The 25,251-nt window shown below is 36.6% G+C and overlaps 1 protein-coding gene and 2 long non-coding RNA genes across 5 annotated transcripts in view; 1 reads left to right on the top strand and 2 right to left on the bottom strand.

Annotated features, from left to right (window-relative positions):
- The window catches only part of LOC106869714 (2-phosphoxylose phosphatase 1), a 146,111-nt gene extending 136,177 nt beyond the window's left edge, over positions 1–9,934 (bottom strand). The window contains exon 1 of one of the 3 annotated variants that reach the window (XM_052969015.2): positions 7,979–9,934. In XM_052969015.2, coding sequence (XP_052824975.1) covers positions 7,979–8,108 — 130 coding nt within the window. In that variant the 5' untranslated portion in view covers positions 8,109–9,934. The remainder of the gene's footprint in view (positions 1–7,978) is intronic. The other 2 variants (XM_052969016.2, XM_089353513.1) reach the window with 2 other exon arrangements.
- LOC149134953 (uncharacterized) lies at positions 20–7,659 on the bottom strand. The gene is made up of 2 exons (XR_016242178.1): positions 2,005–7,659; positions 20–1,970 (listed from the first exon to the last, which is right to left on the bottom strand). It is a non-coding gene; the product is annotated as an uncharacterized LOC149134953 (long non-coding RNA).
- Positions 9,935–9,997: 63 nt separating the features above from the next.
- LOC106869046 (uncharacterized) overlaps positions 9,998–25,251 on the top strand; it is a 106,595-nt gene continuing 91,341 nt past the window's right edge. Inside the window, exon 1 of the long non-coding RNA XR_008264459.2 lies at positions 9,998–10,137. This is a non-coding gene — a long non-coding RNA (uncharacterized LOC106869046). The remainder of the gene's footprint in view (positions 10,138–25,251) is intronic.

The following is a 25,251-nucleotide window of genomic DNA, read 5'->3' as shown; positions in this document are numbered from 1 at the left end:
GGTTAGCTAGCTCTATGCATTCTTTGAAAGACTGTCATAAATGTTAGCATGTGCCAGGACCGGAAACGGATATGATTTCAAAAACAAGAAAACACGTGTGAAGACATATCGAAAGATGAGAGGAAGAGAAACAACTGACGTATCCTGCGACTTGTTGCTTGCTCACATTGTAGAAACCACGTTCTTATCATTTCTCTCATAATATCAGTTATACAAAGTGTAATACGCACTTCTAATGTCTGTCGTGCGCATGGTGGTATCGGCAAACAAAAACAAGTACAAACATGTGTGACTGTGTGCGCGCGCTTATGCATATCTTTGTGTACGTAACCATATGCATGTCTAGACAGATATTAAAAGTCAAGGTTATATTTGAATATAATAGCTGACTTAAGTTTTGTAAATACTGAAATGTATGTCATTAAATGAATGAATACACTCACGAATGAATTCAATTATGTGGCCTAAACATTTTGTAGTCTTAACATTAAAATCTTTGATATTTGATAACATTGTTGTATTTCGGGATTTTTTTCTTTAATTCTTTAAAGTTTTTTCAGCTTTAAAGCTATGGTCATGCTGGGATAGCATTAGTCTCTGACTCTCTTTTTTTTTTTTTGCCAAATAAACAGGCACTATGTATTCGTTCTTCACTCAAGTATGACTACTTATTTTAGCACATGTCAATTATCCGAAAATCTTACGTCACACATGTGACCTCTTCAACGATACTTTCCACCCTCATGTGTGCTTCTGCTCTTCTTAGTCAGTTATGAAAATGTATTTCTGGACAATGAACCTAAGTTAAAATAAAAACAGTACTAAACGAGTGAAGAACTAATATATGACCATCCCGAAATACAACGATATATGTTTCAACACACGGTTTCACATCAGGAATCTTGCCACACAAAATTATATTTAATAACATTCTTCCATAAAATTCTTTTATTTTCTGCTATATTTCTAATTATAAGCAATTAGGAAATTATATTTTAAATTCTTTATCCCATTTTGGTTGAGTTCATATTCGTTCGAGGACACATTTTTCAGTTATGTTTCCTACAAAGAAAAAGGTAAGTCAGAGCTCCTTCAAATAACACCATAGTGTTTTGAATTAAGGAGCATGCATTTAACAATGCTGTTCATGATATATACAAATATACAAAATAACTGGGACTACAAAACATTTGAATAAATGCAGGTGTACTGGATCAAGGATCGCGTGGTTTGTAACAACTTTAACGAGGATAACAACAGAAACCAACTGAGCCAAAAACCTAATTTCCTCCTGAAGTCAGTGACACAAACTGTCACAAATCAATCCCTTCTAGTCGCCATTCATTTGTTAAGCAGATAAGAACAAAAAGATGGGGTGGGAGGTATATGGTATAGAGCCTACAGTTTTGAAAAGCTTTACATAATATAAGAAAAGCATCTGAGATAGTTCTTCTGCATACATTCTGTTCTCTCGCTTGCAAGTACGTTATGTAGACCAGATATACAACCATACTCCAGTAATCCATACAAAAACTATTTATTATCAAAATACGTATAGATTGAGTGGAGGCGCAATGGCCCTGTTGTTAGGGCAGCGGACTCGCAGTCATAGGATCGCGGTTTCGATTCCCAGACCGGGCATTGTGAGTGTTTAGTGAGTGAAAACACCTAAAGCTCCACGAGGCTCCGGCAGGGGGTGGTGGCTAACCCTGCTGTACTCATTCACCACAACTTTCTCTCACTCTTCCTGTTTCTGTTGTGCCTGTAATTCAAAGGGTCAGCCTTGTCACGCTGAATATGCTCGAGAACTATGTTAAGGTTACACGTGTCTGTGGAGTGCTCAGCCACTTTCACGTTAATTTCACGAGTAGGCTGTTCGTAAGCGACGGAGTGCCAACAACAACGTGTAGAATGAAGCTGGTAGAATAATTAGAACGTCAATCAGAATTAAATGTTTAGTGGCATTTCTTCTGGCTTTTTACACAAATGAGGCCGGTAATTCACATCCGAGCTGGAATTATTTCTGCAACAAACAAGTCAATAAGTCACATACGGTCTGGGGCCAAAAGTGGAACCTTGATCTCACATTAGATCTAGAGTTATAACTAAATTCACAAGAATTTGTTAATATGTACATGACTTCTTTATAAAATGTGGACACCCAAGAATTTGGAAACGTCTTTCAAAATTTTTGAATGGTGAGGCAAAAACAAAAAGAACAAAACTAACACACAAACAATTGTAAGAGATTGTCTTTAATAGGAGAAAGAGTTTGATATGTTTATGTACTGAGGTTACCTCAAGAAAAAACGCGTCAATATTAGAGACACATTATTCAGCACATACGAAGCTGTAAAGACGTTTGGAATAGAAGAGAAATCCAAATGTACTCTTACAGGACGTCACTAAATAACAGCGAACACAGTTTCAATAAGCAATTAAAAAGCAAATAAAGTACGAGTAACTAAACTGAAGCAGGGAAAGCCTGATCCACATATATAACACTGATATTATAATGAAAACGAATTCCTCCACTATCTGTTATCTTGGAGACAAACATAGACCAATTTGTTGAACTCTCGTCAACCGTATGCACCATTCACTGGCAACATCATTATTATAGTGAGTGGAATCTCGTGCAAGCATTTTCTGCTTATTCCAAAACCTAAATATCAATATTAACATTTTTTTTTTGCATGTTAACACTGTAAAAACATTTTTATGTACTTGGGTTAAATTGCCATACCTGCCTTCTTCTAATTAGTGGCCTAGTGCCAATATATTAAATCATTATCATCATCATTATTACTACTATCATCATTATTATTAACAGTGGTAATCGTTAACGCGTCTGATAAAATGGTCAGTCGTATTTCTTAGACAGTTTTCAAATCATATGAAGACCAAATTTGTCTATCGTCCATTCATCGTCAATAAGATATGAACAAGTACTGTGCCGAAATTTTAAACTATAATTATTAGTAGTATTAATATTATTATTGGGGCGGCGAGTTGGCAAAATGCTTAGCGGTATTTCGTCCGTCTGTACATTCTGAGTTCTAAATCCGCCGAGGTATACTTTCCCCTTCAGCCTTTCAGAGTGGATAAATTAAGTACCAGTGAAACACTGGTGTCGATGTAATCGACTAGTCCTCTCCTCTCAAATTGCAGACCCTGTGCAATAATGCTTTAGCAGAAAGCATTATTGTTATTCCATCTCTTGTTACAGGAAAATAGTCCTTTGATTACGACTGTGCTACACTCATGGGAATATTTGTTCACTCTCTCCGGTTATTTAATTTATCTCAAAGTGAACTTTGGTTAAGAAGAAATATCACCTTGCAAATGACAGGAGTAAACTCTTATTCGACTAAAACCTGCCGGAACACATGGCAACTGAATAGGTGCATTAAGTTATTGAGCAGGAATCTGAGCAAGACATGATCTACTTAAAATGTTTGAAGAAAAGAGAATTGGATATTAAAAATCCTACGGCAAATTGAGTGCAGATCAAAGCGCGAGAAAAAGAGGAGATAGAATGCTGTAATCTTCGGAATTATCTTGTTCCTGAATGCTATTATAGGATAACAGGTAAGGGCAAATAAGATGGATAGATAGATAGATAGATAGATAGATAGGCACAGTGATGTCCTTTGTAGTCACTTCCAGTTGTATGGCCCGATCGCATAGAAATTTGCTTTCACTGAGGTCAAAAGATAAATGTAACAGATGAACAAAGATAACAGAGATAAAAAACAATAGAAGAATATATTGTTCAATGTATGAAATAAATTTGGTCGCAGATATTTGTAGAGCCGCCATTTGTTCGAAATGGTGACTTTAACATATTGGGCTAAATGTCGGCTAATCAAGCGAATAGCTCGTGTAAAGAATAGAATTTTATTTTTGAGATATTTCAGTCAATCTGAACATTAATCAGAAACGCGAGAGATATTAATTGTAATGCATCGCGTGAGTGAGAAGTTGAAGGGGGGGGGGGAGCAGCGCATACGAGGAGTATACACGGTGGCCCAAAAGTAAGTTTACAGTTATCACGTAGTCACTTTAAATTTCTTCTAAAACATTTTATTACATTTAAATTATCTTACAAACTGGAAAGTGATCTTGACTAAATTAACTAAATTAGCATAGAATAATGGTTTCATATTTTTTTTTATAATTAAGTTTTAAACTGTTAATATATAAATGCGAAAGAGATAGTTGTATAACTGTAAACCTACTTTTGGGCCACCCTTCATATGAAGAAGCAAATTAGTTTCCAAGTTCAACTGGTGTTTAAAACCGAATTATATAACTGGAGGCACAAAGTTATTCAGAGCTATAGAAACATGTCAAAGTCGTTAGGACAAGAATGGATCCTTATCTGTCTTGAAATGTGTCAGTAATGAAGCTAAATTAAATTTTTTATGAGATGCTGTTTGGCGAGCTTAAGTGTTATTCAACGAAAAATATACACAAGTATCAGCAGTCATTTAGATGAGTGGATTACCAGTAAACTACTCACAGCTCAACTTGAAAGGTTATAATCAATATTTCACTGGCGCAATTGTCAGAGTGCCGAACAGAATGTCCTGCAGTATTTAGTTACAGCTCTTTATGCTTTGACTTCAAACCCCTTCGAAGTTAACTTTGTCCTTTATCTCTCTGGAGTAGATAAAATAAAGTACCAGTGAAATGTTCGGATCAATATATTCCATCGATCCTGTCCTCTCGAAAATTGTTGGCTTTGTGCTTATGTACAATTGGGAACAGGCAGAATAAAGCGTCGGGAGAGTTTGTTATAGCTATCATGTTAATCCTCAATGTACTGTTTCTTGATTCGCATTAGGTAAATTACCCCTTACTGGGACGCCCCGTTTAGTATTGTTCATACGCTGTCAATTAACAAAAGTGTTTTTTTTTCTCTCCCGTTCTTTCTATAAATTGCCCTTGTGGGGTTCACCTGTTACCCTTTTTGGGTGACTGGTAATGCAATATTGGGACAAATTACATCACCAGAAACTTTTCTGTAGTGTTATATGGTTGACTGGTAGATTGCTAGAATGTTAATGTTTCGGAAAAATGCCTACCGGGATTTTTTCAGCTCTTAAATTGTCTTCCAAACCCTGTTGTGATATAGTTTGCTTTTCAACCCTTCGGGGTCTATAAAAGAAAAAGGACCAGTCAAAAAGTGAGGTCGGTAATATCGGCCCCTAAACTGCTCACTCAAAATTACTGGCTTCGAGCTTAAATGCAAATGCCATTGTACGGTGCCGAAATAGCAGAATCGTTTAAGCGCTGGAGAAAAAAAAAAATCTTTACGTCCTGACTTCAAATCCTGCTGTGGTTAACTTTCAAATACATCACTGCAGAGTCTATTAAGTACAAATCGTGTACTTTAAATAATGATATCAGCTAAATCCCTCCCTAAATCAGAAACAAATACTATCATCAGAACCAGTATTCTTAATATCAGTACTGGTTGAAAATTTTGACACCAGGCCAGTAATTTCAGAAGAGGAGGTAGGGCCATTAGATTGGTCCCAGCGCTCATCTAGAACTTGTTTCATTGACCAGAAAGAATAAAATGCGAAGTCGACCACAGCAAAATTGAACTCAGATCGTAAACACGAGCGAAATACCATTAAGCATTTTGCTTGCTGTGTTGGCGATTCTGCTATCTCACCGGCTTAATAGCATCATTAATACTGAGTTGAGAAACTAGCAGTGTGACGGACAAAGTGTGTCAGTTATATAGTTGCGTCACGTTCTGAGTGCAAGACACCGACAGGATCATCTTTGTACTTCCTTTGCACATTGACATCGATTCAACAGATTTTGATTTGTACAGTCATGCCTAAGGGTCGTCTGCGGTAGGTGGGGTCGTGCCTGGTGATGCCCGTCCTGAACTGCTGCGAGCTGATGATTGTACTCTAAATGTTTAGGCAGGGATGAAATTCCTACTGGACTAACGTGGTGAGAAGAAAAATACTGAATACAATTATTAAAGGTGTTGTGTTTCGTGTAAAACGTGGTGGAGATGTAATCAATTAGAGTGATGTGTAGAATAGAGGTGTCAGAGATGGGATGGTCGTAATAGACTTAAGAGGGCAAATTAGTTGAAAGGAGAAGAAACCAGTACGATAAGAGTAGAAATGCAAAGAGAAAAGATAGTACGGTTATTGTGTCTTCATATCAGTCAGTTGGTCAAGCATTAGTTATTTCATTGTGCTACTTCCCAAGAGACGTGTGTTTACAATAGGAATCATCACACACACGAAGACAGAGAGCGTGCTTACGATCTTCAAACGAGATTTGAACGCGAAGGTATGAGATGCTACAATATATTGCTAATATTGCCAGGTTGTCAATGCATCTTTTCTCAACCAATTTTCTATTGCTTAAAATAGAGAACACAATGCAAAGGTGTCACTCCTTCCATTCGTTCGTTAGCATGCTTTGCCGTCCCACACTTTTAGATTCGTTGCTGAAGACCCCCCCCCCCCCTGCTGCTGAAAAACATAGCACATGTGCTTTTGAAAATAACAGAATACACACATGTACGCCTGAGCACACTTACACGCACATAGTTAACATGATTATACATATATGTGTGTGTGGGGGGGGGGGTGTATACATACATAGGTGGGGTGGGATGAGGGCCAGAGACGGTGAGAGAAAAGAAATGAAAGCAGGTATGTCAAAGTTAAAGTTTTGGATTTTCTATGATTTTTTTTTTTTTTTAACAAAAGCAACAATTAGCAGTACGGATTTTCGAAACCCCTTACTAATATAAACCTGATTAACTTTAGTAGCAAAATGTGGAGTGTAGAAACGGCGTTCATACAACTTTGGTTACAGAATATGCGGTTATAGAAAAGAAAGAGACACATAATAGTAGCGACACACACGTGTTTGGTGTTTACTTGGTACGTGTGTACGTCTCAATCGTTCTATATAATTTACAACGAAAATAATGAACCCATCACGAGAATAAAAAAGGTTATATAATTGGCATACTTAATGAGTTTATAAAATTGTTATTAATACTTCCATTATAACTTCAAAACAATCACTCGATCCTCAGAGTTTAAATCTTTCTGTTAAATTACGAAGCTTTAAGTAACTTTATGCAAAATCTATGGCCGGTGTGTTTGTGTGTGTGTGCATGCGTGTATTTGTGTATATATAAAGAAAGAGAGAGAGAGAGAGTCAATGAATAAAACAAATGGATGTGCTTCAAAATCGATCCCTCACCTCTGAGCATTAAACAACAGTCACTTATTCTAAATTAATTATCGCAGTGTTCTTTTAATAACATTCATCTACCGTTCTCATCTACATGTACGCTTTAACATGCGTGTACACACACACACACACACACAGACATATATATATATGTCTCAAATTCACCCAGTATTTAGTAGTAATACGAATAAGTTGACAGCTTTAATAGTTAGGTATAGAGGTATACATATACCATTACTTGTGTGTTTTTGATATATACAAGGTATTGATCGGTAAAAAATAAATAAAACTGCAATGTATAGACAATACAGTTTGGAAACGCGCAACTATAGCTCTCACACAAGCACACACATACATACGTTCGTGCATGCATGTATACATCTATATATATATATATATATATATATATGTATATATTTGGTTTTTTTGTCTGGTTGTAATAACGGGGAAAATATTATTCGTTGCAGAATTTAACAAAACAGCGATGAGTCACGAGAAACGTGACAATATTTATATGTATAGCTTCAATTGTATACGATACTTTTGTCCATAATACACATCCAATATATCTGTGCATGTGTGTGTGTGTTTATGGAAAGCGTGTAACAATAAAATTACAGACACGAAGTACTAAGAAAATAATAGACAAAAATAATTCAAAAGCAAATATATAAATATATAGTTTTCAGATTTTTTTTTTGTTTTTTTTTTGGTAAATTCAAATACTTACAGATGGCCCCGAGTGCCAACATCCATAGTCCAAGACAGGAAAGTACAGGACAGCGCCGCACATGAATAGGTCTCATTCCACAGCAACCCTCGGGCGGTAGGAACACCCCTCCGCACGCCAGTCGGCACATATAGCAGGCAGCTCCACGCTCCACGTCGGTGCCGGCTTCACTTCCAAGAAAACTCTAGTGCCCAATACACCAGAAAATATCGGTAACTCCTTGGCTAGCCACGCTGCCAGATCATGAATATTTTTCATATGTTTTCCTTCTTGTGTGTGTTTTCTTATATATGTATATATACTTTATAAATAACAATTATTTTAGACTTCCCATTTCTGTTTCAAATCCTATCGTTTCACTTTTTCCTCGATGGTCTGGAGTACCACGAACTCAATATTTTTTTTACATTTATATCTTTCGATAGGATATTCGTAGCATTTGTGCACATGTGTGTGTAATGTGTATATATTTCTGTATATATGTAAATAAATGGTTTGTATGTTTATAGGATAGAGAGACAAAGTGAGATCGATAACAAGATTACTAACGGATAAAGAAACGAATATACGCTACGAAAGGCCAAGACTGATTTTATGTAATTGTGCTTGTGTATGTACGTGTTTTATATATGTATATATATATATATATATATATATATATATATATAGAGGAAGCAAATAACAAATTTAACCTTTTTGATTAAACTCGTATTTTTAATCAACAATTAAACGCAGCGGAAATAAAATTGCGAGGAGTCCGTACATAAAAAAATGTTGAATAGAAAAATATATCTCTCCAGGTTAGCTTCTCGTCAAAATATACTTATATGTACTTAGGAATATACAACCAATCTAACTATAATTGGATATATTAATCCTAAATCAATAGTGTGTGTGTGTGTGTGTGTGTGTGTATGCATATATATAAATATATATGTGCGTCTATATAAATGTGGTTATGTGTGTTTGTAGCAATGGCAGTATGAATAAATGTTGTATTCAAATGTGAATGTTCTAACAATATCCAATATTAATCTACTGAGCGACATATAAATAAAAACATTAACTAAAAAAGAACGTGTGTAGACAAACCAAGAAGAAACATTTATAAAGGTCGTGAATCCGTTGTTAGCTGTACCATTTACCTCTTATTTGTTATATTATTTGTTAAACTTTAACTTATGCGGGCTTCACAGACACGTTTGCAATACTTGTTTCATATTGTTTTTAGAAGAAGACACGATTATACCGGCTGTTAAGCGTGCGATAAATTCCATAATGATAATAATTGTATCGAGGGCATCACGTTGCTGAGTGTTAGGGTGGTGGTTAAGGTGGTGGTGTTGCTTGAGTTGTTAGTGCTGATTGGTTCTCGTTGTGCTGATGATGGTGATGTTAGTGGTGGTGGAGGTGGTAGTAGTTAGTAAAGCGAGGGAATGTGTGTATATAACTGCTGTTGCTCTTGTTATTAATAATATAAGTGGAACGAATGAGAGTTTTGTTTGTTGTTCATATTTGTGGATTTTACTGAAGACAAACCACATAAAGTTTTTATTACAGTTGCTGCTGATTACATAGCTATTTGTTGTCTGTAGCAGTTGATATCTTTGTAGTAGTTCGTTAGCCTCTGGTCAGCCCTGATCGAGCAGAGCCATGATCAAAGATAATCCAGTCGTGACCATTCCATCTCTTTTTCGTCAGACACTGGTTAACAGGACTCTGTGTGTGTGTGTGTGTGTGTGTGTGTGTGTTTGAAGCCTCAGGGTCAATTCGTGTCTAAGAGTGAAATTCAGCTGTTATTTCGAGTAAGTCGGACCACCAGGGAGACGATTCGCTGGTACCCGTTAACTTTGTTGACGTTGGCTCGTCACGGTAACCATGAAAGGAGCGCGAAAATGAGTGAGAGAAAAATACAGTGAAAGAAGGAAGGTGTAAGAGAATCAGACAGATAGACGGTTAGGGAGGGGGAGAGAGAGGTAAGAGGAGTGGTGAGAGGAGGATTGCATAACTAAACGTTACACACGAGATAAGGTGCGAGAGGGTGCAGAAGAAAAGAAAGGGGATTACACACCTACTTTTGCTAGTAATAAGTATTCATTTGGACGAATTCGTCATAACTGTTGGTGTTGTTCTCCTTACCCTTGTAATAGAAGCAATATGTAAGTAGCTGTGCAGTTGTAGCATTTAAAAATGATTGCAGTGTTGTCATTTAACCTGAAGTCAACTCTGGTGGAATTGACTTATGACGAGTGGCATTGTTTCCAATCGAAAAGAGCCTGTATATATTTATAATTATAATTTCTTTTTTAATTTTCAGGCAGTTTATTTATACCCAGGACATTTAATATATTATTATTTAGCCATCTCGTTTTTAGAACAGAAGCATGTAGTTTGTAAAAGATTTGGCTGCTCGTTCTAGCGACTGAGTAGACTCATTTGTTGCATTCGTGAATACCCCAAAGTGTGTTTATATTTTTGTTCGTTTCTCTTATTTCTCTCTCTTCCTCGCTTTTCTGCACGACTAGGCAATCACTATTGAGTCTAAAGCTCCGATGCACGCACGCATAGACATCTCCGACTAAGAAGTGGTTGCGAACGACTGAAAAGATGATCGTGTTTCTTGTTACCGTCTGCACACATCCCTATTAATGCAGCATATATATATATATATATATATATATATAGATAGATAGATATAGATATAGATATATTGTGCGTGTATGTGTGATGTTCAGTCTTTCTTTCTCGCTTACTTAACGACTTGTTTTTATATACATACATATAGAATAATACATTCAAACTTGTGTATATTCATATATATATATGAACAGTTTAAACATTCCACGCATCAGGGAAATGTGCCTGACTTGAAAGATTCCTATTGCATGTCCTATACATACGAATAGAAAATAATAATAATAATGATAATAATAATAATAATAATATAAAAAAAAAGAAACAGCCGAAAGACAGACGGCTAAATTAGTAATGAGCAGGAAAATATGAAATAGATGGAACGATAGACATACAAATTAAGCGATTGAAAGATAGCTAAAAGAATATGCTTAATTAGCAATCAACCTCTCTCTTTCTCTCTCTCCGTATATGTATGCGTGTGCGCTTGTATATATATATATATGTGTGTGTGTGTGTGTGTGTGTGTGTGTGTGTGTTATCGTTCTATGTTAAGCGTGTATATGTCTTAAGCGGGTGTGTTTGCATTAGATATTTTCATAAATATCGTGAGTGTTGTTAATGGTATTTCAATTATTGTTGTTGCTCTTTTTTAGCTCCAAGGCACCCCTAAACGTGCATAGTTATGTGGAAACGCACATAGACCTAAACAAAAAAAAAAAAAAAAAAAGAATTAGCAGAGACGTCCGCTTACAGGTATCGAACGTTACATTATCCAACGTGTTCGTTTCTCTCCTGAAGCAGTGGAATGCGATTTGTGGGAGATTTGGTTCTTATATCTAGCAAGTGGACCAGCATTGTAAAGGCTCCATCATAGGGTGTTTCCGTTTGGCGTATGAAATTCCAATCTCTATACAATTTTTTCCCTTTGCTTTCTTCTTCTATTTCTATTTTCTATTTGCCTTCGCCTCGATTTTCGTTTTTTTCCTTTCTTCCTTCCTTCCTTCCTTCAGCTCTTTTGCATCAGAAACATTCCAAGCATTTTTTCGCATGCGAAAAAAAAAAAAAGATCAACAAATAATAATAATAATTATAATAATGATAGTAATTATAACACTACCCATAATTTTGAAAGAAAGAATAACGAAACATTAAAATAAATTATCAAATAATAAATAATAAAAATAAATAAAACACTACCGAGGCCCTCCTTAACCCGGCGCTCGGTTGTATTAGCAGCAATGCCTACAGTAACGGTAATAGTAACAGTAGTGGTAGTAATAGCAGTAGTAGTAGTATTTGTTGTTGTTTATCAGTAGAGTAATGGGCGGCGTAATAGCTGCAAAGTTGTAGTTGACGCAGCAGTAATAGTAACAAAGGCGGTATTGATGTTGATGATAGTAGTGGTGGTGGTGGTGGTGGTGGTGGTGGTGGTAGTAGTAGCAGTAGTAGTAGTAGTAGTAGTTCTCGCAATGTCAGCAGTAGCAGCGATAGTACACGCAGATCACAGTCGACCTTGTATCGCGTTTCATGTAGGAATGCGTGCTAAATGTTTTACGCTTGTTACAAGTGTACGATGTTGTTGTTGTTATTGTCATTGTGGTCTTCCTTCCTTAATTGTAATTATTTAACCCCAGGTCAGTCGTGATAGAATTGAACTGTAATGAATGACATTCCATTTGTGAACATCTCGCCTATTGAAATAGATTTCTTTGTTTTGTTGTTGTTGTTGTTGTTGGTATTCTTTTAATTATATTATCTTTCTTCGATTAATACAATAGGATATAAGTTAGAATGGATTTGGCTGTTTTTTTCCAGGAAGTCAAACGACCACATGTTCGGAAATATCATTTTCGTCTGCATTTCATAATTATTGCTGATATTAGTTGTATTATTGGTATTGTTATTTTAATTATCATTGCAAATAGAGTTGATTAGCAACTCTACTTTAGACTGATTAAGCAGACGTGCGATTTCAGCGCTCCAGACACGACCCTCTCATCTTCGATTGATCCAATCTACCCGGAATTATGTATTTCATCAAATGTGTGTATAGATATTTTAAAATTATAAGTTGCGTTACAAAAATGGAACCAGGCACATGTTCATCATTTTCGTCAACATATTTTTCATCAACTCCATCATCATCACCTCCGTCATCATTATTAACATCATCTTGTCATCATCAACATCATCATCATCTTTACCACCACAACCGTCATCATCATCATCATCATCATCATTAGCCGTTATCAGCAGCAAGATGCAAACTGCCGATGTCGTTGGCGACATTACCATCAAATAGCGCCGCTTCATTCGTCACCGACCTCGTAATCACCATAACTAACCATCACCATCAGCCATAGCATCATGTGTCATTGTTGACATTCAGAACGATGTGATAACATTTATTTTTCGTGCAACATTGCATCGTGCAGTTGATAATGTTTTGAAACGCTGCCCGCGCGACAAATAAAAGAAACAGCAGCGGCAGAGGTGGTTGTGGTGGCGGCGGTTGCAGCGGTGGCAGCGAAAATGGCGTTGTTCGTCATAGTAGAAGTCGGGCAGCCTTCAATTGTAAACTGATCCGTGCAAATGTAACGTAATGTACGTCAATATATATATATATATGTCTGTGTGTGTGTGTGTGTATGTGTGTGTGTGTGTGTGTGTGTCTGCAAACGCATATACACCCATACATTCATGCTGTCCTATTGTGCCATTGTTCCTGTATATTGCTGATGTTGCTAGTGGAGTTCAACCACAGGTCAGCCATAGCATCAGCACACCTTATCTTTCAATGGTATTTCTGTCCTGGTCCATTACGTTCCAGTTAGAGATAACAAAGTAATTCTCCAATGAATTATTTTTACTTGGACAAGGGTTTTACTTGACTGAAAATTCTGTTCCTATTTCTAATGATTTATAAAGGCAGACGGATTTATCTCTTAATTTGTTAACAGTTATCACCCACTATACGTATATATATGGAAGCATGGGTGCGTATGTGTAAGAAAAATGTGTGTGTGATTGTGTGTGTATGAATTTAAAGAAACGATGTGAGAAATTAAATCAAGTTCATTGGTAGGCGCAGGCGTGACTATGTGAGGAGGCACAAAGGCAATTGAGTGGTAAGAAACTTGGTTCCAAACCACATGGTTCCGGGTTCGCTCCCACTGCGTGGAACCTCGTGAGTGGATTTCGTTGATGGAACCTTAAGGAAACCCGTCAAATATATATGTGTGTGTATGTGTCTTTGTATAAGTCTTTGTTCTCCACCACCGGTTGACATCCTATGTTGCTGTGTTTACGTTCCCGTAAAATATCATTTCGGCAAAAGAAACGATAGAATTAGTTTCGGGCTTAAAAACTGAAGTACTGTGGGCGATAAATTCCGCAAGAAATTCTTCAAGGCTGTGCCCCAGCATGGCCGTAATCAGATGACTGAAACAAGTAAAAAGATGCAAGATTTTCTGCTGCAAATTAAATCTAAGTAATTATGCATCTCATAATAGTCTATTTGGTGCATAATTCCTGTTTCTTTGTCATGATTTTAATTTCCTATTTACACTCTCCACTCACCTAACGCTATATCCTGAAGCATATATATATATATATATATATATATATATATATATATATATATATATGTTAATTCTCTAAATTATGTATTAACAGTAACTGCACGATACAGTGAAGTATATTGCCACTTAAATGTGGCTGACCCCTAGGGGTGGATGTTACTGTTGCTTTTAGCCCCAGGAGGACATCTCCTCCAGCTGGCTTATCGACACACTTCTGTGCCCTGTTTGTTTTGCCAAGGGAAGTTATCCCTCCCATCATCGTGATCTGTAGCACGAACGGACCCGGGTTTAAGGGTTATTTCCCTTCGACAGCGTCCGATAGCCACCGATATATATATATATATTGAGGACTAACGAGTTCTAATACCATGTAAAATATTTACGCGCGCGGCGCGCACACACACATACGTATGTGTGATTTTGTGGTTAAGAATCCAGCTTTGCATCCACGTTGTTTCAGGTTAAGTCCTGTTATGTGGCACATTAGAGATGTGTTCTGTACTATAGCACTGCCCCGACCAATGTCACCCGAAAACGAAAGCATGACGTGGAAGCATGACGTGGAAGCATGGCGTAAATGTGTGTGTTTGGTATATGTACGCGTGTATTCGGTGCTAAAATTCATGCCGATTTTAACGAGGAGATACATGCCATAGTTACTACAATACGCATCCCTAAATGTGTTATATATGTGTATATATATATATATATATATATATATATATATATATATATATATATATATATATATATATATATATATATATATATATATATATATATATATACCACAAAATGAATGTGTATATTTAGGTAAAAATCGGCAGTTGTACACTTTGTTTTACGAAACATCTGTTTGTAGACGCATTGTGTTAAATATGAAAAAAAAAACAATATAATTTAGTGCTAGACATATGAAATGAGAGATAAGTATTTCACCGTTGTTTCGGCTTATCATTCCCACTTACACATGTCACTTCCGAAGCAAAAACCTAGTCTGAAGTACACTACTGATAGTGTTTAAACTATTCATTGATTTGCAAAGGCATCGCAAAAACAAAGCAAATTCGAATTATGCAATGGAAGCAGTTTTATGGTTAAATATCTATCGATAGTTGAGTACGTTTAAAAAGAGTAAAACTTGTTTTCTTCAGGGAAAATTTCCTGTCTTCAGGAAAATTTCCCTTCACAAAAGACAATGAGCTTCAGAGCTCTGAAGTATATCATATTTTCACGATTAAAAAGGAAAGGAAAAAAAAAGGAATTCGGGCGTTTTAAGATCTTACACGAGGCAAATTGCTAAGTACAATACTTAGTGACGTTACTTGTTCCTATAACTCAAACTAAGATATTATTAGAAATCCGATCATAGCTAACCTGAATTAAGATTAATTAATTAAGATTAATTAACTAAATACATGGATTATATTTTAAAATTTCACTTCCCCATTTATTGCTTTTTCCTATGTATTAGCTCTAAGAACCTCGTTTCCAACCATATTGAATTTCAACCTAATTTCCAACCGTTGCTTATATTTCTCACAAATATAATAACGTGATGTATCCTTTCTGTAGAATATATTTCATATATACAATTCTTAGAATATATTCTTTTGAATAAATTGTATTTAATGCAATTTTATTCAAAGTCCGCAAAACAGAATCTCACTGATATTACAAATAGGCTATGGGGTTACTGCGTATTTTGGGGGTTTTGATGCGGTGATTTGTACTTTAAGACCTCACTGAGATATTAAATTTGACATTAAACTGTCAACTGCGTTTATTTTCTTCATGTACATATCAATTTAGCCCAGTCTGACAAAGATTTATATTTGAAATTATATAGAGAGCAAAAAACTATGTGAAGAAATTTGATATATCTCTACTTTCAGCTATAAATCCTCAGTATCTTGAATGGAGCATGAAATGAAATACATACTTTAAGAGCTTTAGGAAGTATAGTTCGTGAAAATAACCGATGAATTAAAAGAACAATTAAAACTTCAAACCGTTGTGTATCATAGATTCAGATCGTTGATTAATATGAAACATGCGAAAAGAAATAAAAAAAACAACTTCATGTAGGGGCGTAGACAGTTTCTAAATTTAGTGGAAATGAGCACGTAAAAAAGGCGACGTGATGCATACCAAACAATTTTCACCTCATTCATTTTATAAAAGGCATCTTTTTTTTTTCAAATGTGCTCGCAGGGAACGGTCACCCCCCACCCTGATATACTATTAGCTACGCTATTGATTGGTTGACCATAGTTCATCATTCTTTATTTCTTTGCTGATACACACCTGGATTAATTCACGCAAATACGAATTAATGATAGGATTCGGATTTGCACCTATCACCTTTCCCTCGGATTAACAACCTATACGGATTAGTATAATATTGACTGGACATTTTGTTAGCGTTTACGGGGCTATTATTCTGGATTTATTAAATCTTCTACTATTTACACACAAACAGACTCACACAGATTTCATCTTTCACTTGTTTCACTCATTGGACTGCAGCCATGCTGGAGCACTGCCTTACAATATTTTAGTCGAACAAATCAACTCAGTGCCTATTTCTAAAGTAGTTATTCTGGTGGTCATTCTATCACACTCTTTTGCCGAACAGTTAAGTTATGGAGACATACAAACCAACACCTGCACGCACGCACACACACGCACACACATTTCTTTTAGTCTCCGTCTATCAAATCCACTCACAAGGCTTTGGTTGGCCCGAGGCTATAGTAGAAGACACCTGGACAAGGTGCCACGCAGTGGGACTGAACCCGGAACCATGTGGTTCGTAAGCAAGCTACTTACCACACAATCACTCCTACGCGTATATGTATGAATTATGTTAATGCAACGTAGAACTACAATGAAACGATTGGATGCAAAGTGCACATTATACTTTGTTGAAGTTCATCCAAAATCGGTTGATTCTGGACAGATCCCCGTTATACTTAGTAGCGAAAATTTGATAGTTTTAAATAAGAAATATAATCTACTGAAATATTTATTTGCTGTAGAATACATGTGTGGATAAAAAAAAAAAAACAAAAAGAAAAGAAAATCAGGAAGTTGAAAGAGAAGGAGATGAAAACAAAAAGAAGGAAAAAAAGAAGCAATACACCTTCTCCCCGACATACGACCATCTGCACTTACGACCACAAAAAAATATAAATAAAGAAATGAATAAATGAATATATTTTCGGATGTCGGGCAGCTGTGTGTATGGTGACTATGGCAGCATTTGTCAGTGCAGGCCACTCACAGACTGAGTCAGCCTGCCACTGCCTCTCACTCAGTCGTTTTCAAGCATCGATTTCATGATTGAAAATAGTGTTAAAAAGAATAAAGCCGTCATACGAACAGATCGACTTACGACCTGTCAGTTAGTCGTAAGTCATGTCAAAGAAACATTTACAGTAGAGCAAGTGGTGTTTGTTTGGGTTGTACATGATTGTGTGTGGAAGGATACTACAGCCGTCTATCAAGACTGTATGTAACTTTTGAAGTAGGTTATTTAACAAATGTAATCTTTCGCATTTACTAATTACGCTTTAATTATTTGAAAAGTAATGTTAAGTAGGTTAAGTTCTGCCTATGTGAACTTATAAAACTATATTAAGAAAAGGTTAAAAATGAAACTTAAAATTGAAACAGTATACTTGAAGTACAATGTAGGTCTTATTCTTATTATTAGAAAAAGAACATTATATAGATATATGAGTACAAATACAATGAGATCTGCATGCATTTATAAGAATGTCATTGGGAATATAAGTAGATTTAATGGTGACTAAGTAATACGTATCTTAAGGAAAACGCCCCAAGCTAACCTCTACTTATGTGCTTAAAATTACACGGTTACTGTTCCAAGTGTATTGAAAGATCAATAATCTCGAATGGTATTGAGTTTATATGTATGCATGTATACAAAAATATTAGTGTATAGATGCCCAAATTAGGATTACATCAATTGTTATATATATATATATATATATATATATATATATATATATATATATATATATATATATATATATAGATGTTAAAACCATTTCGAATATTCATGCCACTACATCGACAAATAAAGAGGAGCTAAAATCATTGTGATATCCAGCAGGCAACTGATGCTGGTCATATCTATTTGATATAATTGTTGGTGAATATTTTATATTTTGGAGTCTTACTATTCCGAGTTGTGCTTCATTCATGGTTTATGGTGAGTACATTTATTGATATTGCTTGACTGACTCCATCGATAATCATATTAGGCAAAGATTATTGTTAATGAATGCTTCCTAGTTAAATATACATATCGGCTATCTCAATATGTATGCAAATGCATACATCGATCGAAGTAAACAACTATACACACGCTTGTCCATAATTGCATATACAAAACTCACGTCATATATACACATACATGAATATACGCTTATTGTAAAATAATCAATTTACCAACTGGAAGAATTTCTATGAAAATCAAATCATCGTTCGCGCCATCATAGATGCCATAAGCACTTCAAAGTACACAATATTGCAGCATTTTAAGATTCATTGTCCAATAAGAACCGAAACCGAAATTACAGATAACATGTGAAGAGTAGCTTGACAGGAAATGTTTCTGTACAATATTATTCCATATATAAAATCGTTGTTATACTTCAGCAACCAAATCGGAGGCGCACGACTATCTATCATTACACCGACATTTCGAATTGATTAAAGTTTTGCAAGACAGGACATGTTATCTTCCTACTGAAATGTTATGTCGAGCATTGGTTGCACGACCAGATGTTAAAAACGATGAACATACAATAGTTACCGCAAACGAATTCAAGCAATATTACTGCTGACGTGTAGTAAAGAAGGACAGTTTACCTGAAATTGATTCATTTGAAGAAAATACACACGCGCGCGTGCGTACACTCAAGCAGACACTTTAATTACTATAGTCACATTTAGTACGTGTAGTGGTAACGCCTGATCGCTAAATGAAAATGATGAACGAATTAACGATTACTCACACACGTGTATGCCTGTCCCTTTGTGTGTATGTATGTACGTATGTATGTATGTGTGTATATATGTATGTATGCGCACGCTTTTTCATTGAAACAGACGCACATAGAAGCAAACATGCATTTGACAACTCATTCCCAGATGTCGAAATTGCTGCAAGTTTCTCAAGCAGCTTCTGCACAAACACTCGATAAGATCAACTACAACATGTGTACTGCTGATGGTGGTGGTATTGCTGCAACTAACACTGATAATAATCTCAGAAGAGGCTGAGATAGTATTGGTTACGCTCGTTTTTTTTTTTTTTTCGTAGTTTTCATTTTTTAGCACCACTTCAAATCTGAAGAAGCAAACTTAAAAAATACTCCTGATGTGACCATCAGGCCTTCATATATGCAGAGAACAGACGATCACATTATTCAAAGTGGTCTTTGATAATATTTTTTGAATGCGATTTGAGGGAGATTTCTCCGCAGTTCCTGACGCTTCGAGTGATTACGATGAAGAATCCTCACCATTCCGTTCAGTTCTAGTGGTCATAATATAATTAAGAGATGTAGTTATGTTTGCCGGTATAGTTGTAGTATAGTTGTAGTATAGTTGTAGTCGCAAATATCCCTCTCATTGCGAGAGATATGTTTGTCGTTCTTTAGTTTGGCCACAGTAGAGCTTCTCTTAAAACCATTCCAGTCATATGAACCTCGATTTTTCAAGAGCATGCTGGACTACTTTTTGCCATTTATTCTATCTTTACAAAAGCCGGTACCATGTGATTGAAGGAAAATTTGCCTGTTATTACCAGCAAATCAACTGACCACGTAGACTTCCATAGAAGGGATTAGATTACTGGAGGGGCTGCAGTGCATTAAACTCTCCAAAATACGAGGTGACTGAGGGCGTGCAAATGTAAGTTGAGCAGAATGCTTGATTAAATGCTATACTGTGTTCCAAACTACATAAAAAAGAAATAAATACGCCCTTTTAAAGCCTGGCCAGGCTCGTGGGACCGGTTTCCCGGTGTCAATGGCGTATGTCTTCCCCAGCTGGATGGGACACCAGTCCATCGCAGCGTTCCTCATTTTTGCCAGCTGAGTGGACTGGAGCAACGTGAAATGAAGTGTTTTGCTCAAGAGTACAACGCGTCGCCCGGTCCAGGAATCGAAACCACAATCTTACATTCATGGTGCTGACGCCATAACCATTAGGCCACGATTCTCCACAGCAAAGTACATACTCCACCTATATATGATTTTATTATTTGAAATCTCGGTTCTGATGGAATTCACTTTCACTCTTTTGAGGTCGATGTAACAAAGTACTTGTAATATATGGCGGTTAGGCAGCTGTATCTTGGTGTTTTAATTCAGTATAACTACCACCAGTGATATGGTTTGACTGGCGCCAAGTTGCTTATCTCTCTATTTGATGTCGTGTCTTTTTTCCTTTGCTACAAGAACGTACTGGATAAACCAGCTAGCGATAAATATCTGGCCATTATTCTTGTCAGACACAGGGCACCTCCTACGACACTCAACGAGTGTGCCTTTATTTGTTTTTTAATGCTTGTGAAAAAAAAAGTGGGTTAGTTACGACTAGAATGCATTTTATAAGACTTTTGAATGCAGTTGAACAAGGGAGAAAGCAACAACAAAGAGAGGCACACAAAAATATTTCTTCTCTTTAGCCCCAAAAGTTTTGTTGGAGCCAATATGGTTGGCACTCCATTGGTTACCACGACGAGTTGATCCGATCAACGGAACAGCCTGCTCGTGAAATTAATGTTCAATGGGCTGAGCACTCCACAGACACGTGTACCCATAACGTAGTTCTCGGGGAGATTCAGCGTGGCATAGTGCGTGACAAGGCTGGTACTTTGAAATACAGGTACAACAGAAACAGGAAGAAAGAGTGAGAGAATGTTGTGGTGAAAGAGTACAGCAGGGTTCGCCACCATCCCCCGCCGGAGCCTCGTGGAACTTTAAGTATTGTCGCTCAATAGACACTCACAACACCCGGTCTGAGAATCGAAACCACGATCCTTCAACTTCGAGTCCGCTGCCTTAAGCACTGGGCCATTGCGCCTCCACGTTGGAGCCAATACGCAAATGGTAATTTTTGCTTTTGTTTTTTTACCAAAACGCTATACATATATTACTGAAATTTAATGAACAAAGAGCTGTATTAAAAGTACTATCAGCTTATTCTTAACTTATTCTATGAAATTATTCTGAACATATGTCGCCTAAATAGAGGTTCTTTTCGATGATGGAACAGATGATGGAACAGATGATGGAACCTAGATATCTAGGTTTGAGTCTGCAAGGTGTTTCGCTATACGCTATTCAGCTCGCATCAAGAACTGTTTTGCTGATTTTTATATTCAAGAACTCATGCACTTGTTAGCTTCAATGGTCCCACGGTGTACGTTTAATCAAGAAAACAGAGAACATAGTTGAAACATCGGGATGTATCGAAATCCCTTTACACGGGTGAATCTCAAGCACACATCGTTTAAGTAGAAGTGTTCTATGTGGACGGAAAACAGCAGCGATTAATATACACGTTCGAATCTGCCATGTTCTGCAAACAAAACATGGCAGATTCGAATGTGTATATTGAACGTACCAAAAATGAAGATACGTTATTTTTACATTCTCGCTGCTTTGAAATCATTCTACAAATTATTCTTTGTTACTCTAGGCACATTTCGGGGGAAGGAGCCAGTCGATTACATCGACCCCAGTCTTCAATTTATCGAGCCCGGAAGGATCAAAGCAAAGTCGACTTCGGCGGAATTTGAACTCAGAACGTAAAGACAGACGAAATATCGCTAAGCATTTCGCCCGGTGTGCTAATGTTTCTTATTTCTTTATTACCCACAAGGGGCTAAACATAGAGGGGACAAACAAGGACAGACAAAGAGATTAAGCCAATTACATCGACCCCAGTGCGTAACTGGTACTTAATTTATCGACCCCGAAAGGATGAAAAGCAAAGTCGACCTCGGCGGAATTTGAACTCAGAACAGTTCAAACACAGACAAAATGCAGCTAAGCATTGCGTCCGGCCTGCTAACGTTTCTGCAAGCTCGCCGCCTTCATTCGGCAAATTATTAACTTTCGATTTAGCTCCGCTTCATCTCACAAGGTTGAGCAAGGAAATTACACGTCTTTATTCAAGCTACCCTGCACTAAAATGCAAGGATCATTCAAATTATTCTTTCCGCAAGAAATCCAATAAGCTCGTAACATTTCCGAGATTATCATCTCTCTTACGTGACAATGCATTCTATATTTACATGATGTCATTTAATTAAAATTTTGAGAGTGTTTCGGGCTGCATATTTTTGTTATTAGAATTTCGAGTGAAGGAAATAACTCTACTCGTTACAACAGTGAAAATCTTTTATTTACTTTCGTTCAGTGCGTTAAATGCGTTAACAATATTTTACTGTTGTTTAGATAAAATATGAACATTGTGTCTATTTTTTCCGTGATTTTCTCGTTGATAATATTAGAGAGAGTTTACACACACGCACACACATATATACACGCATAAACCCCCTCTCAAACACAATCTCTCTCTCTCTCTCTCTCTCTCACACACACACACGCACACATATATCTAGACAGCATTACTACGTATCGTCGTGGAACAAGAGGTTTCTTTGATGAAGTATTAGTCATTTAAAAACTATTACTTCACGATCTTAGGAATTTTAATTAAAATTCCAATTTCTGTTAATTAATAAAAAAAAATTCTTGGCTTACTGCTTACTGTACCAAGTATCCTAGGACCCATTTAAATATTTTCAAACACTTAGATTAATTCAAATACTTGTAGCTACCGGCTTGGGTTACCAAAAAATGTTATATACTTGAAACTGATAATACAGCCATTTGATAAACAAATGAACCGGTCAGTCCCTTGGACATTGGTTGGCATTAATCCCTAATCCCTGGTTATGTCACGAAGGTTGCATAATACGATTACCGTTTATTATACTACAAGCTGTAACACTGTTTTACTATAAAATTACGTAAGTTAAATTCTAAAGTTCTGTGCCTGCGGTTTCACCGATAGTGCTTATAATCATTTTAACAGTTGCAGTGGTAGAACAACTGTAGCTTACGCTAGAGCAGCAGCAGTAGCAGTAGTAGAAGTCACTGTAGTAGCAATAGTTTGCGGTGGGGGCGGGTGGTAGCAGAAGTGGTAGTGTTGCTGTTAGTATTAGTAGTATTAGTAGTACGGTGGTAGTAATAGTGGAGGTGTTCGCCGTCGTAGTATTATGGTGGAAGCGATGTGGTAGTGGTAGTGGTAGTAGAAAAAGTAAGCAGTCCGCCTATTGACTATTTTACTCCGTTTCTTACCGCTCGTAGACGCACTAACACACTCTTCTTCTTTCTTATTTAATCCGTCTCTCTTTTCCTCCTCCTCCTCCACAATCTTCTTCTTCTTCTTCTTCTTCTTCTTCTTCTTCTTCTTCTTCTTCTTCTTCTTCTTCTTCTTCCAGTCTCAATCTCTCTCTCTCTCTCTCTCTATCTCAGCCAGTCCTGGATTATGATGCATCGCTGCTGCTTTTGCTGATGCTCAACAACAACAACAACAAAACTATCAATGCTATAACCGGTTATACTACTAAGGCTATCACCACCACTACCACCACACTGACACCACAACGCCACCACCACCACCACCAATACTACTGTCACATCCACTACTACTACTACTACTACTACTACTACCACAACTGCAGCAGCAGTTGCTACTACTGCGACTAATATCAATAATAATGCTAAACTACTGCAGTTGTTACTGCTTCTGCAACTACCACTACTACTACTACTAATACTACTAATAATAATAATAATAATTATAATAATAATAATAATCATAATAATAATAATAATAATAATAATAATAATGCTAACCTACTACAGCTGTTACTGCTGCTGCTGCTGCTACTAATACTACTACAACAACTACTACTTCCTCCATTGCTGCAGCAGCAGCAGATGCTGCTGCTACTAGTGACAATAAAAATAACTTTACTACCGGAACAGCTGCAGCGGCTACTACTACTACTGCTACTACTACTACTACTACTACTACTACGACTACTACTACTACTACTACTACTACTACTACTACTACTACTACTACTACGACTACTACTACTACTACTACTGTTCTTTAATTAAACATCTGGTGCAGCAAGTATTCCTGATGTCCATACTTATTGTATTGTTGTCAATGATGTTAGTGCTCCAGTTATAAGTGGTACTTCAGCTGTTACCGTTTAGCCCTTGGCCATAGAACAGTTTGAGCGTAATTGTTATAAACGGCATCGAAGGCATCACCTGCCTATGAATATCATTTTCTTTTTATCTATTAATGAAATTCGAGAATGCATTATTATCACGTGCGCCATCCTTCCCATGTCAAATAAATTAATAAATACTTAAAAACATAAAGAAACGGAAAGGAAAGAGAAAACAAAGACGGTTGGATCAAATTTGTGGGATGCTTGTTACCATTTCTAGAAGGTCGAACGACAGAATAAACCTTTGTGCTATAGGCTCAAAGCCTGATATTTGCGGGTAAAGGGTAAGTCGATCACATCCACCCACCATATTTGACTTGTACTTAATTGAACGACTCCAAAAGGATGGAAAGCAAAGTCGACCACGGTGGATTTTCAAATCAGAACGCAAAGGCGGCCGAACGAGCGACAGAATAATGGCTCATTCGTTTGCTTCCAAGCCTTCTTTATATTGTTATTATAACTGTAATTGTCTGTACATATTCTAGTCGGATTGCTCATGTTGTTTGAATTGTTTAGCAAGAGATCATCCTTGATTCAGTAATGCCAGGAATATTACATTTATTTCTGTTTTCTTAACGGTATGGTATATCTATGATTGTATTAAATACTTGTTTATGAATCATGCGAAAGACAAGTGGTTGAGATCTTAGTGGGATTTGGCAGCTATTCCTAGCCAGCCAATTATC

The sequence above is a fragment of the Octopus bimaculoides genome, chromosome 6, assembly GCF_046866305.1.
Source record: "Octopus bimaculoides isolate indiv1 chromosome 6, ASM4686630v1, whole genome shotgun sequence".
Classification (NCBI taxonomy): domain Eukaryota; kingdom Metazoa; phylum Mollusca; class Cephalopoda; order Octopoda; family Octopodidae; genus Octopus; species Octopus bimaculoides.
Note: the sequence above shows the minus strand (reverse complement) of the source record. Positions and strands in the feature narration are given on the sequence as shown.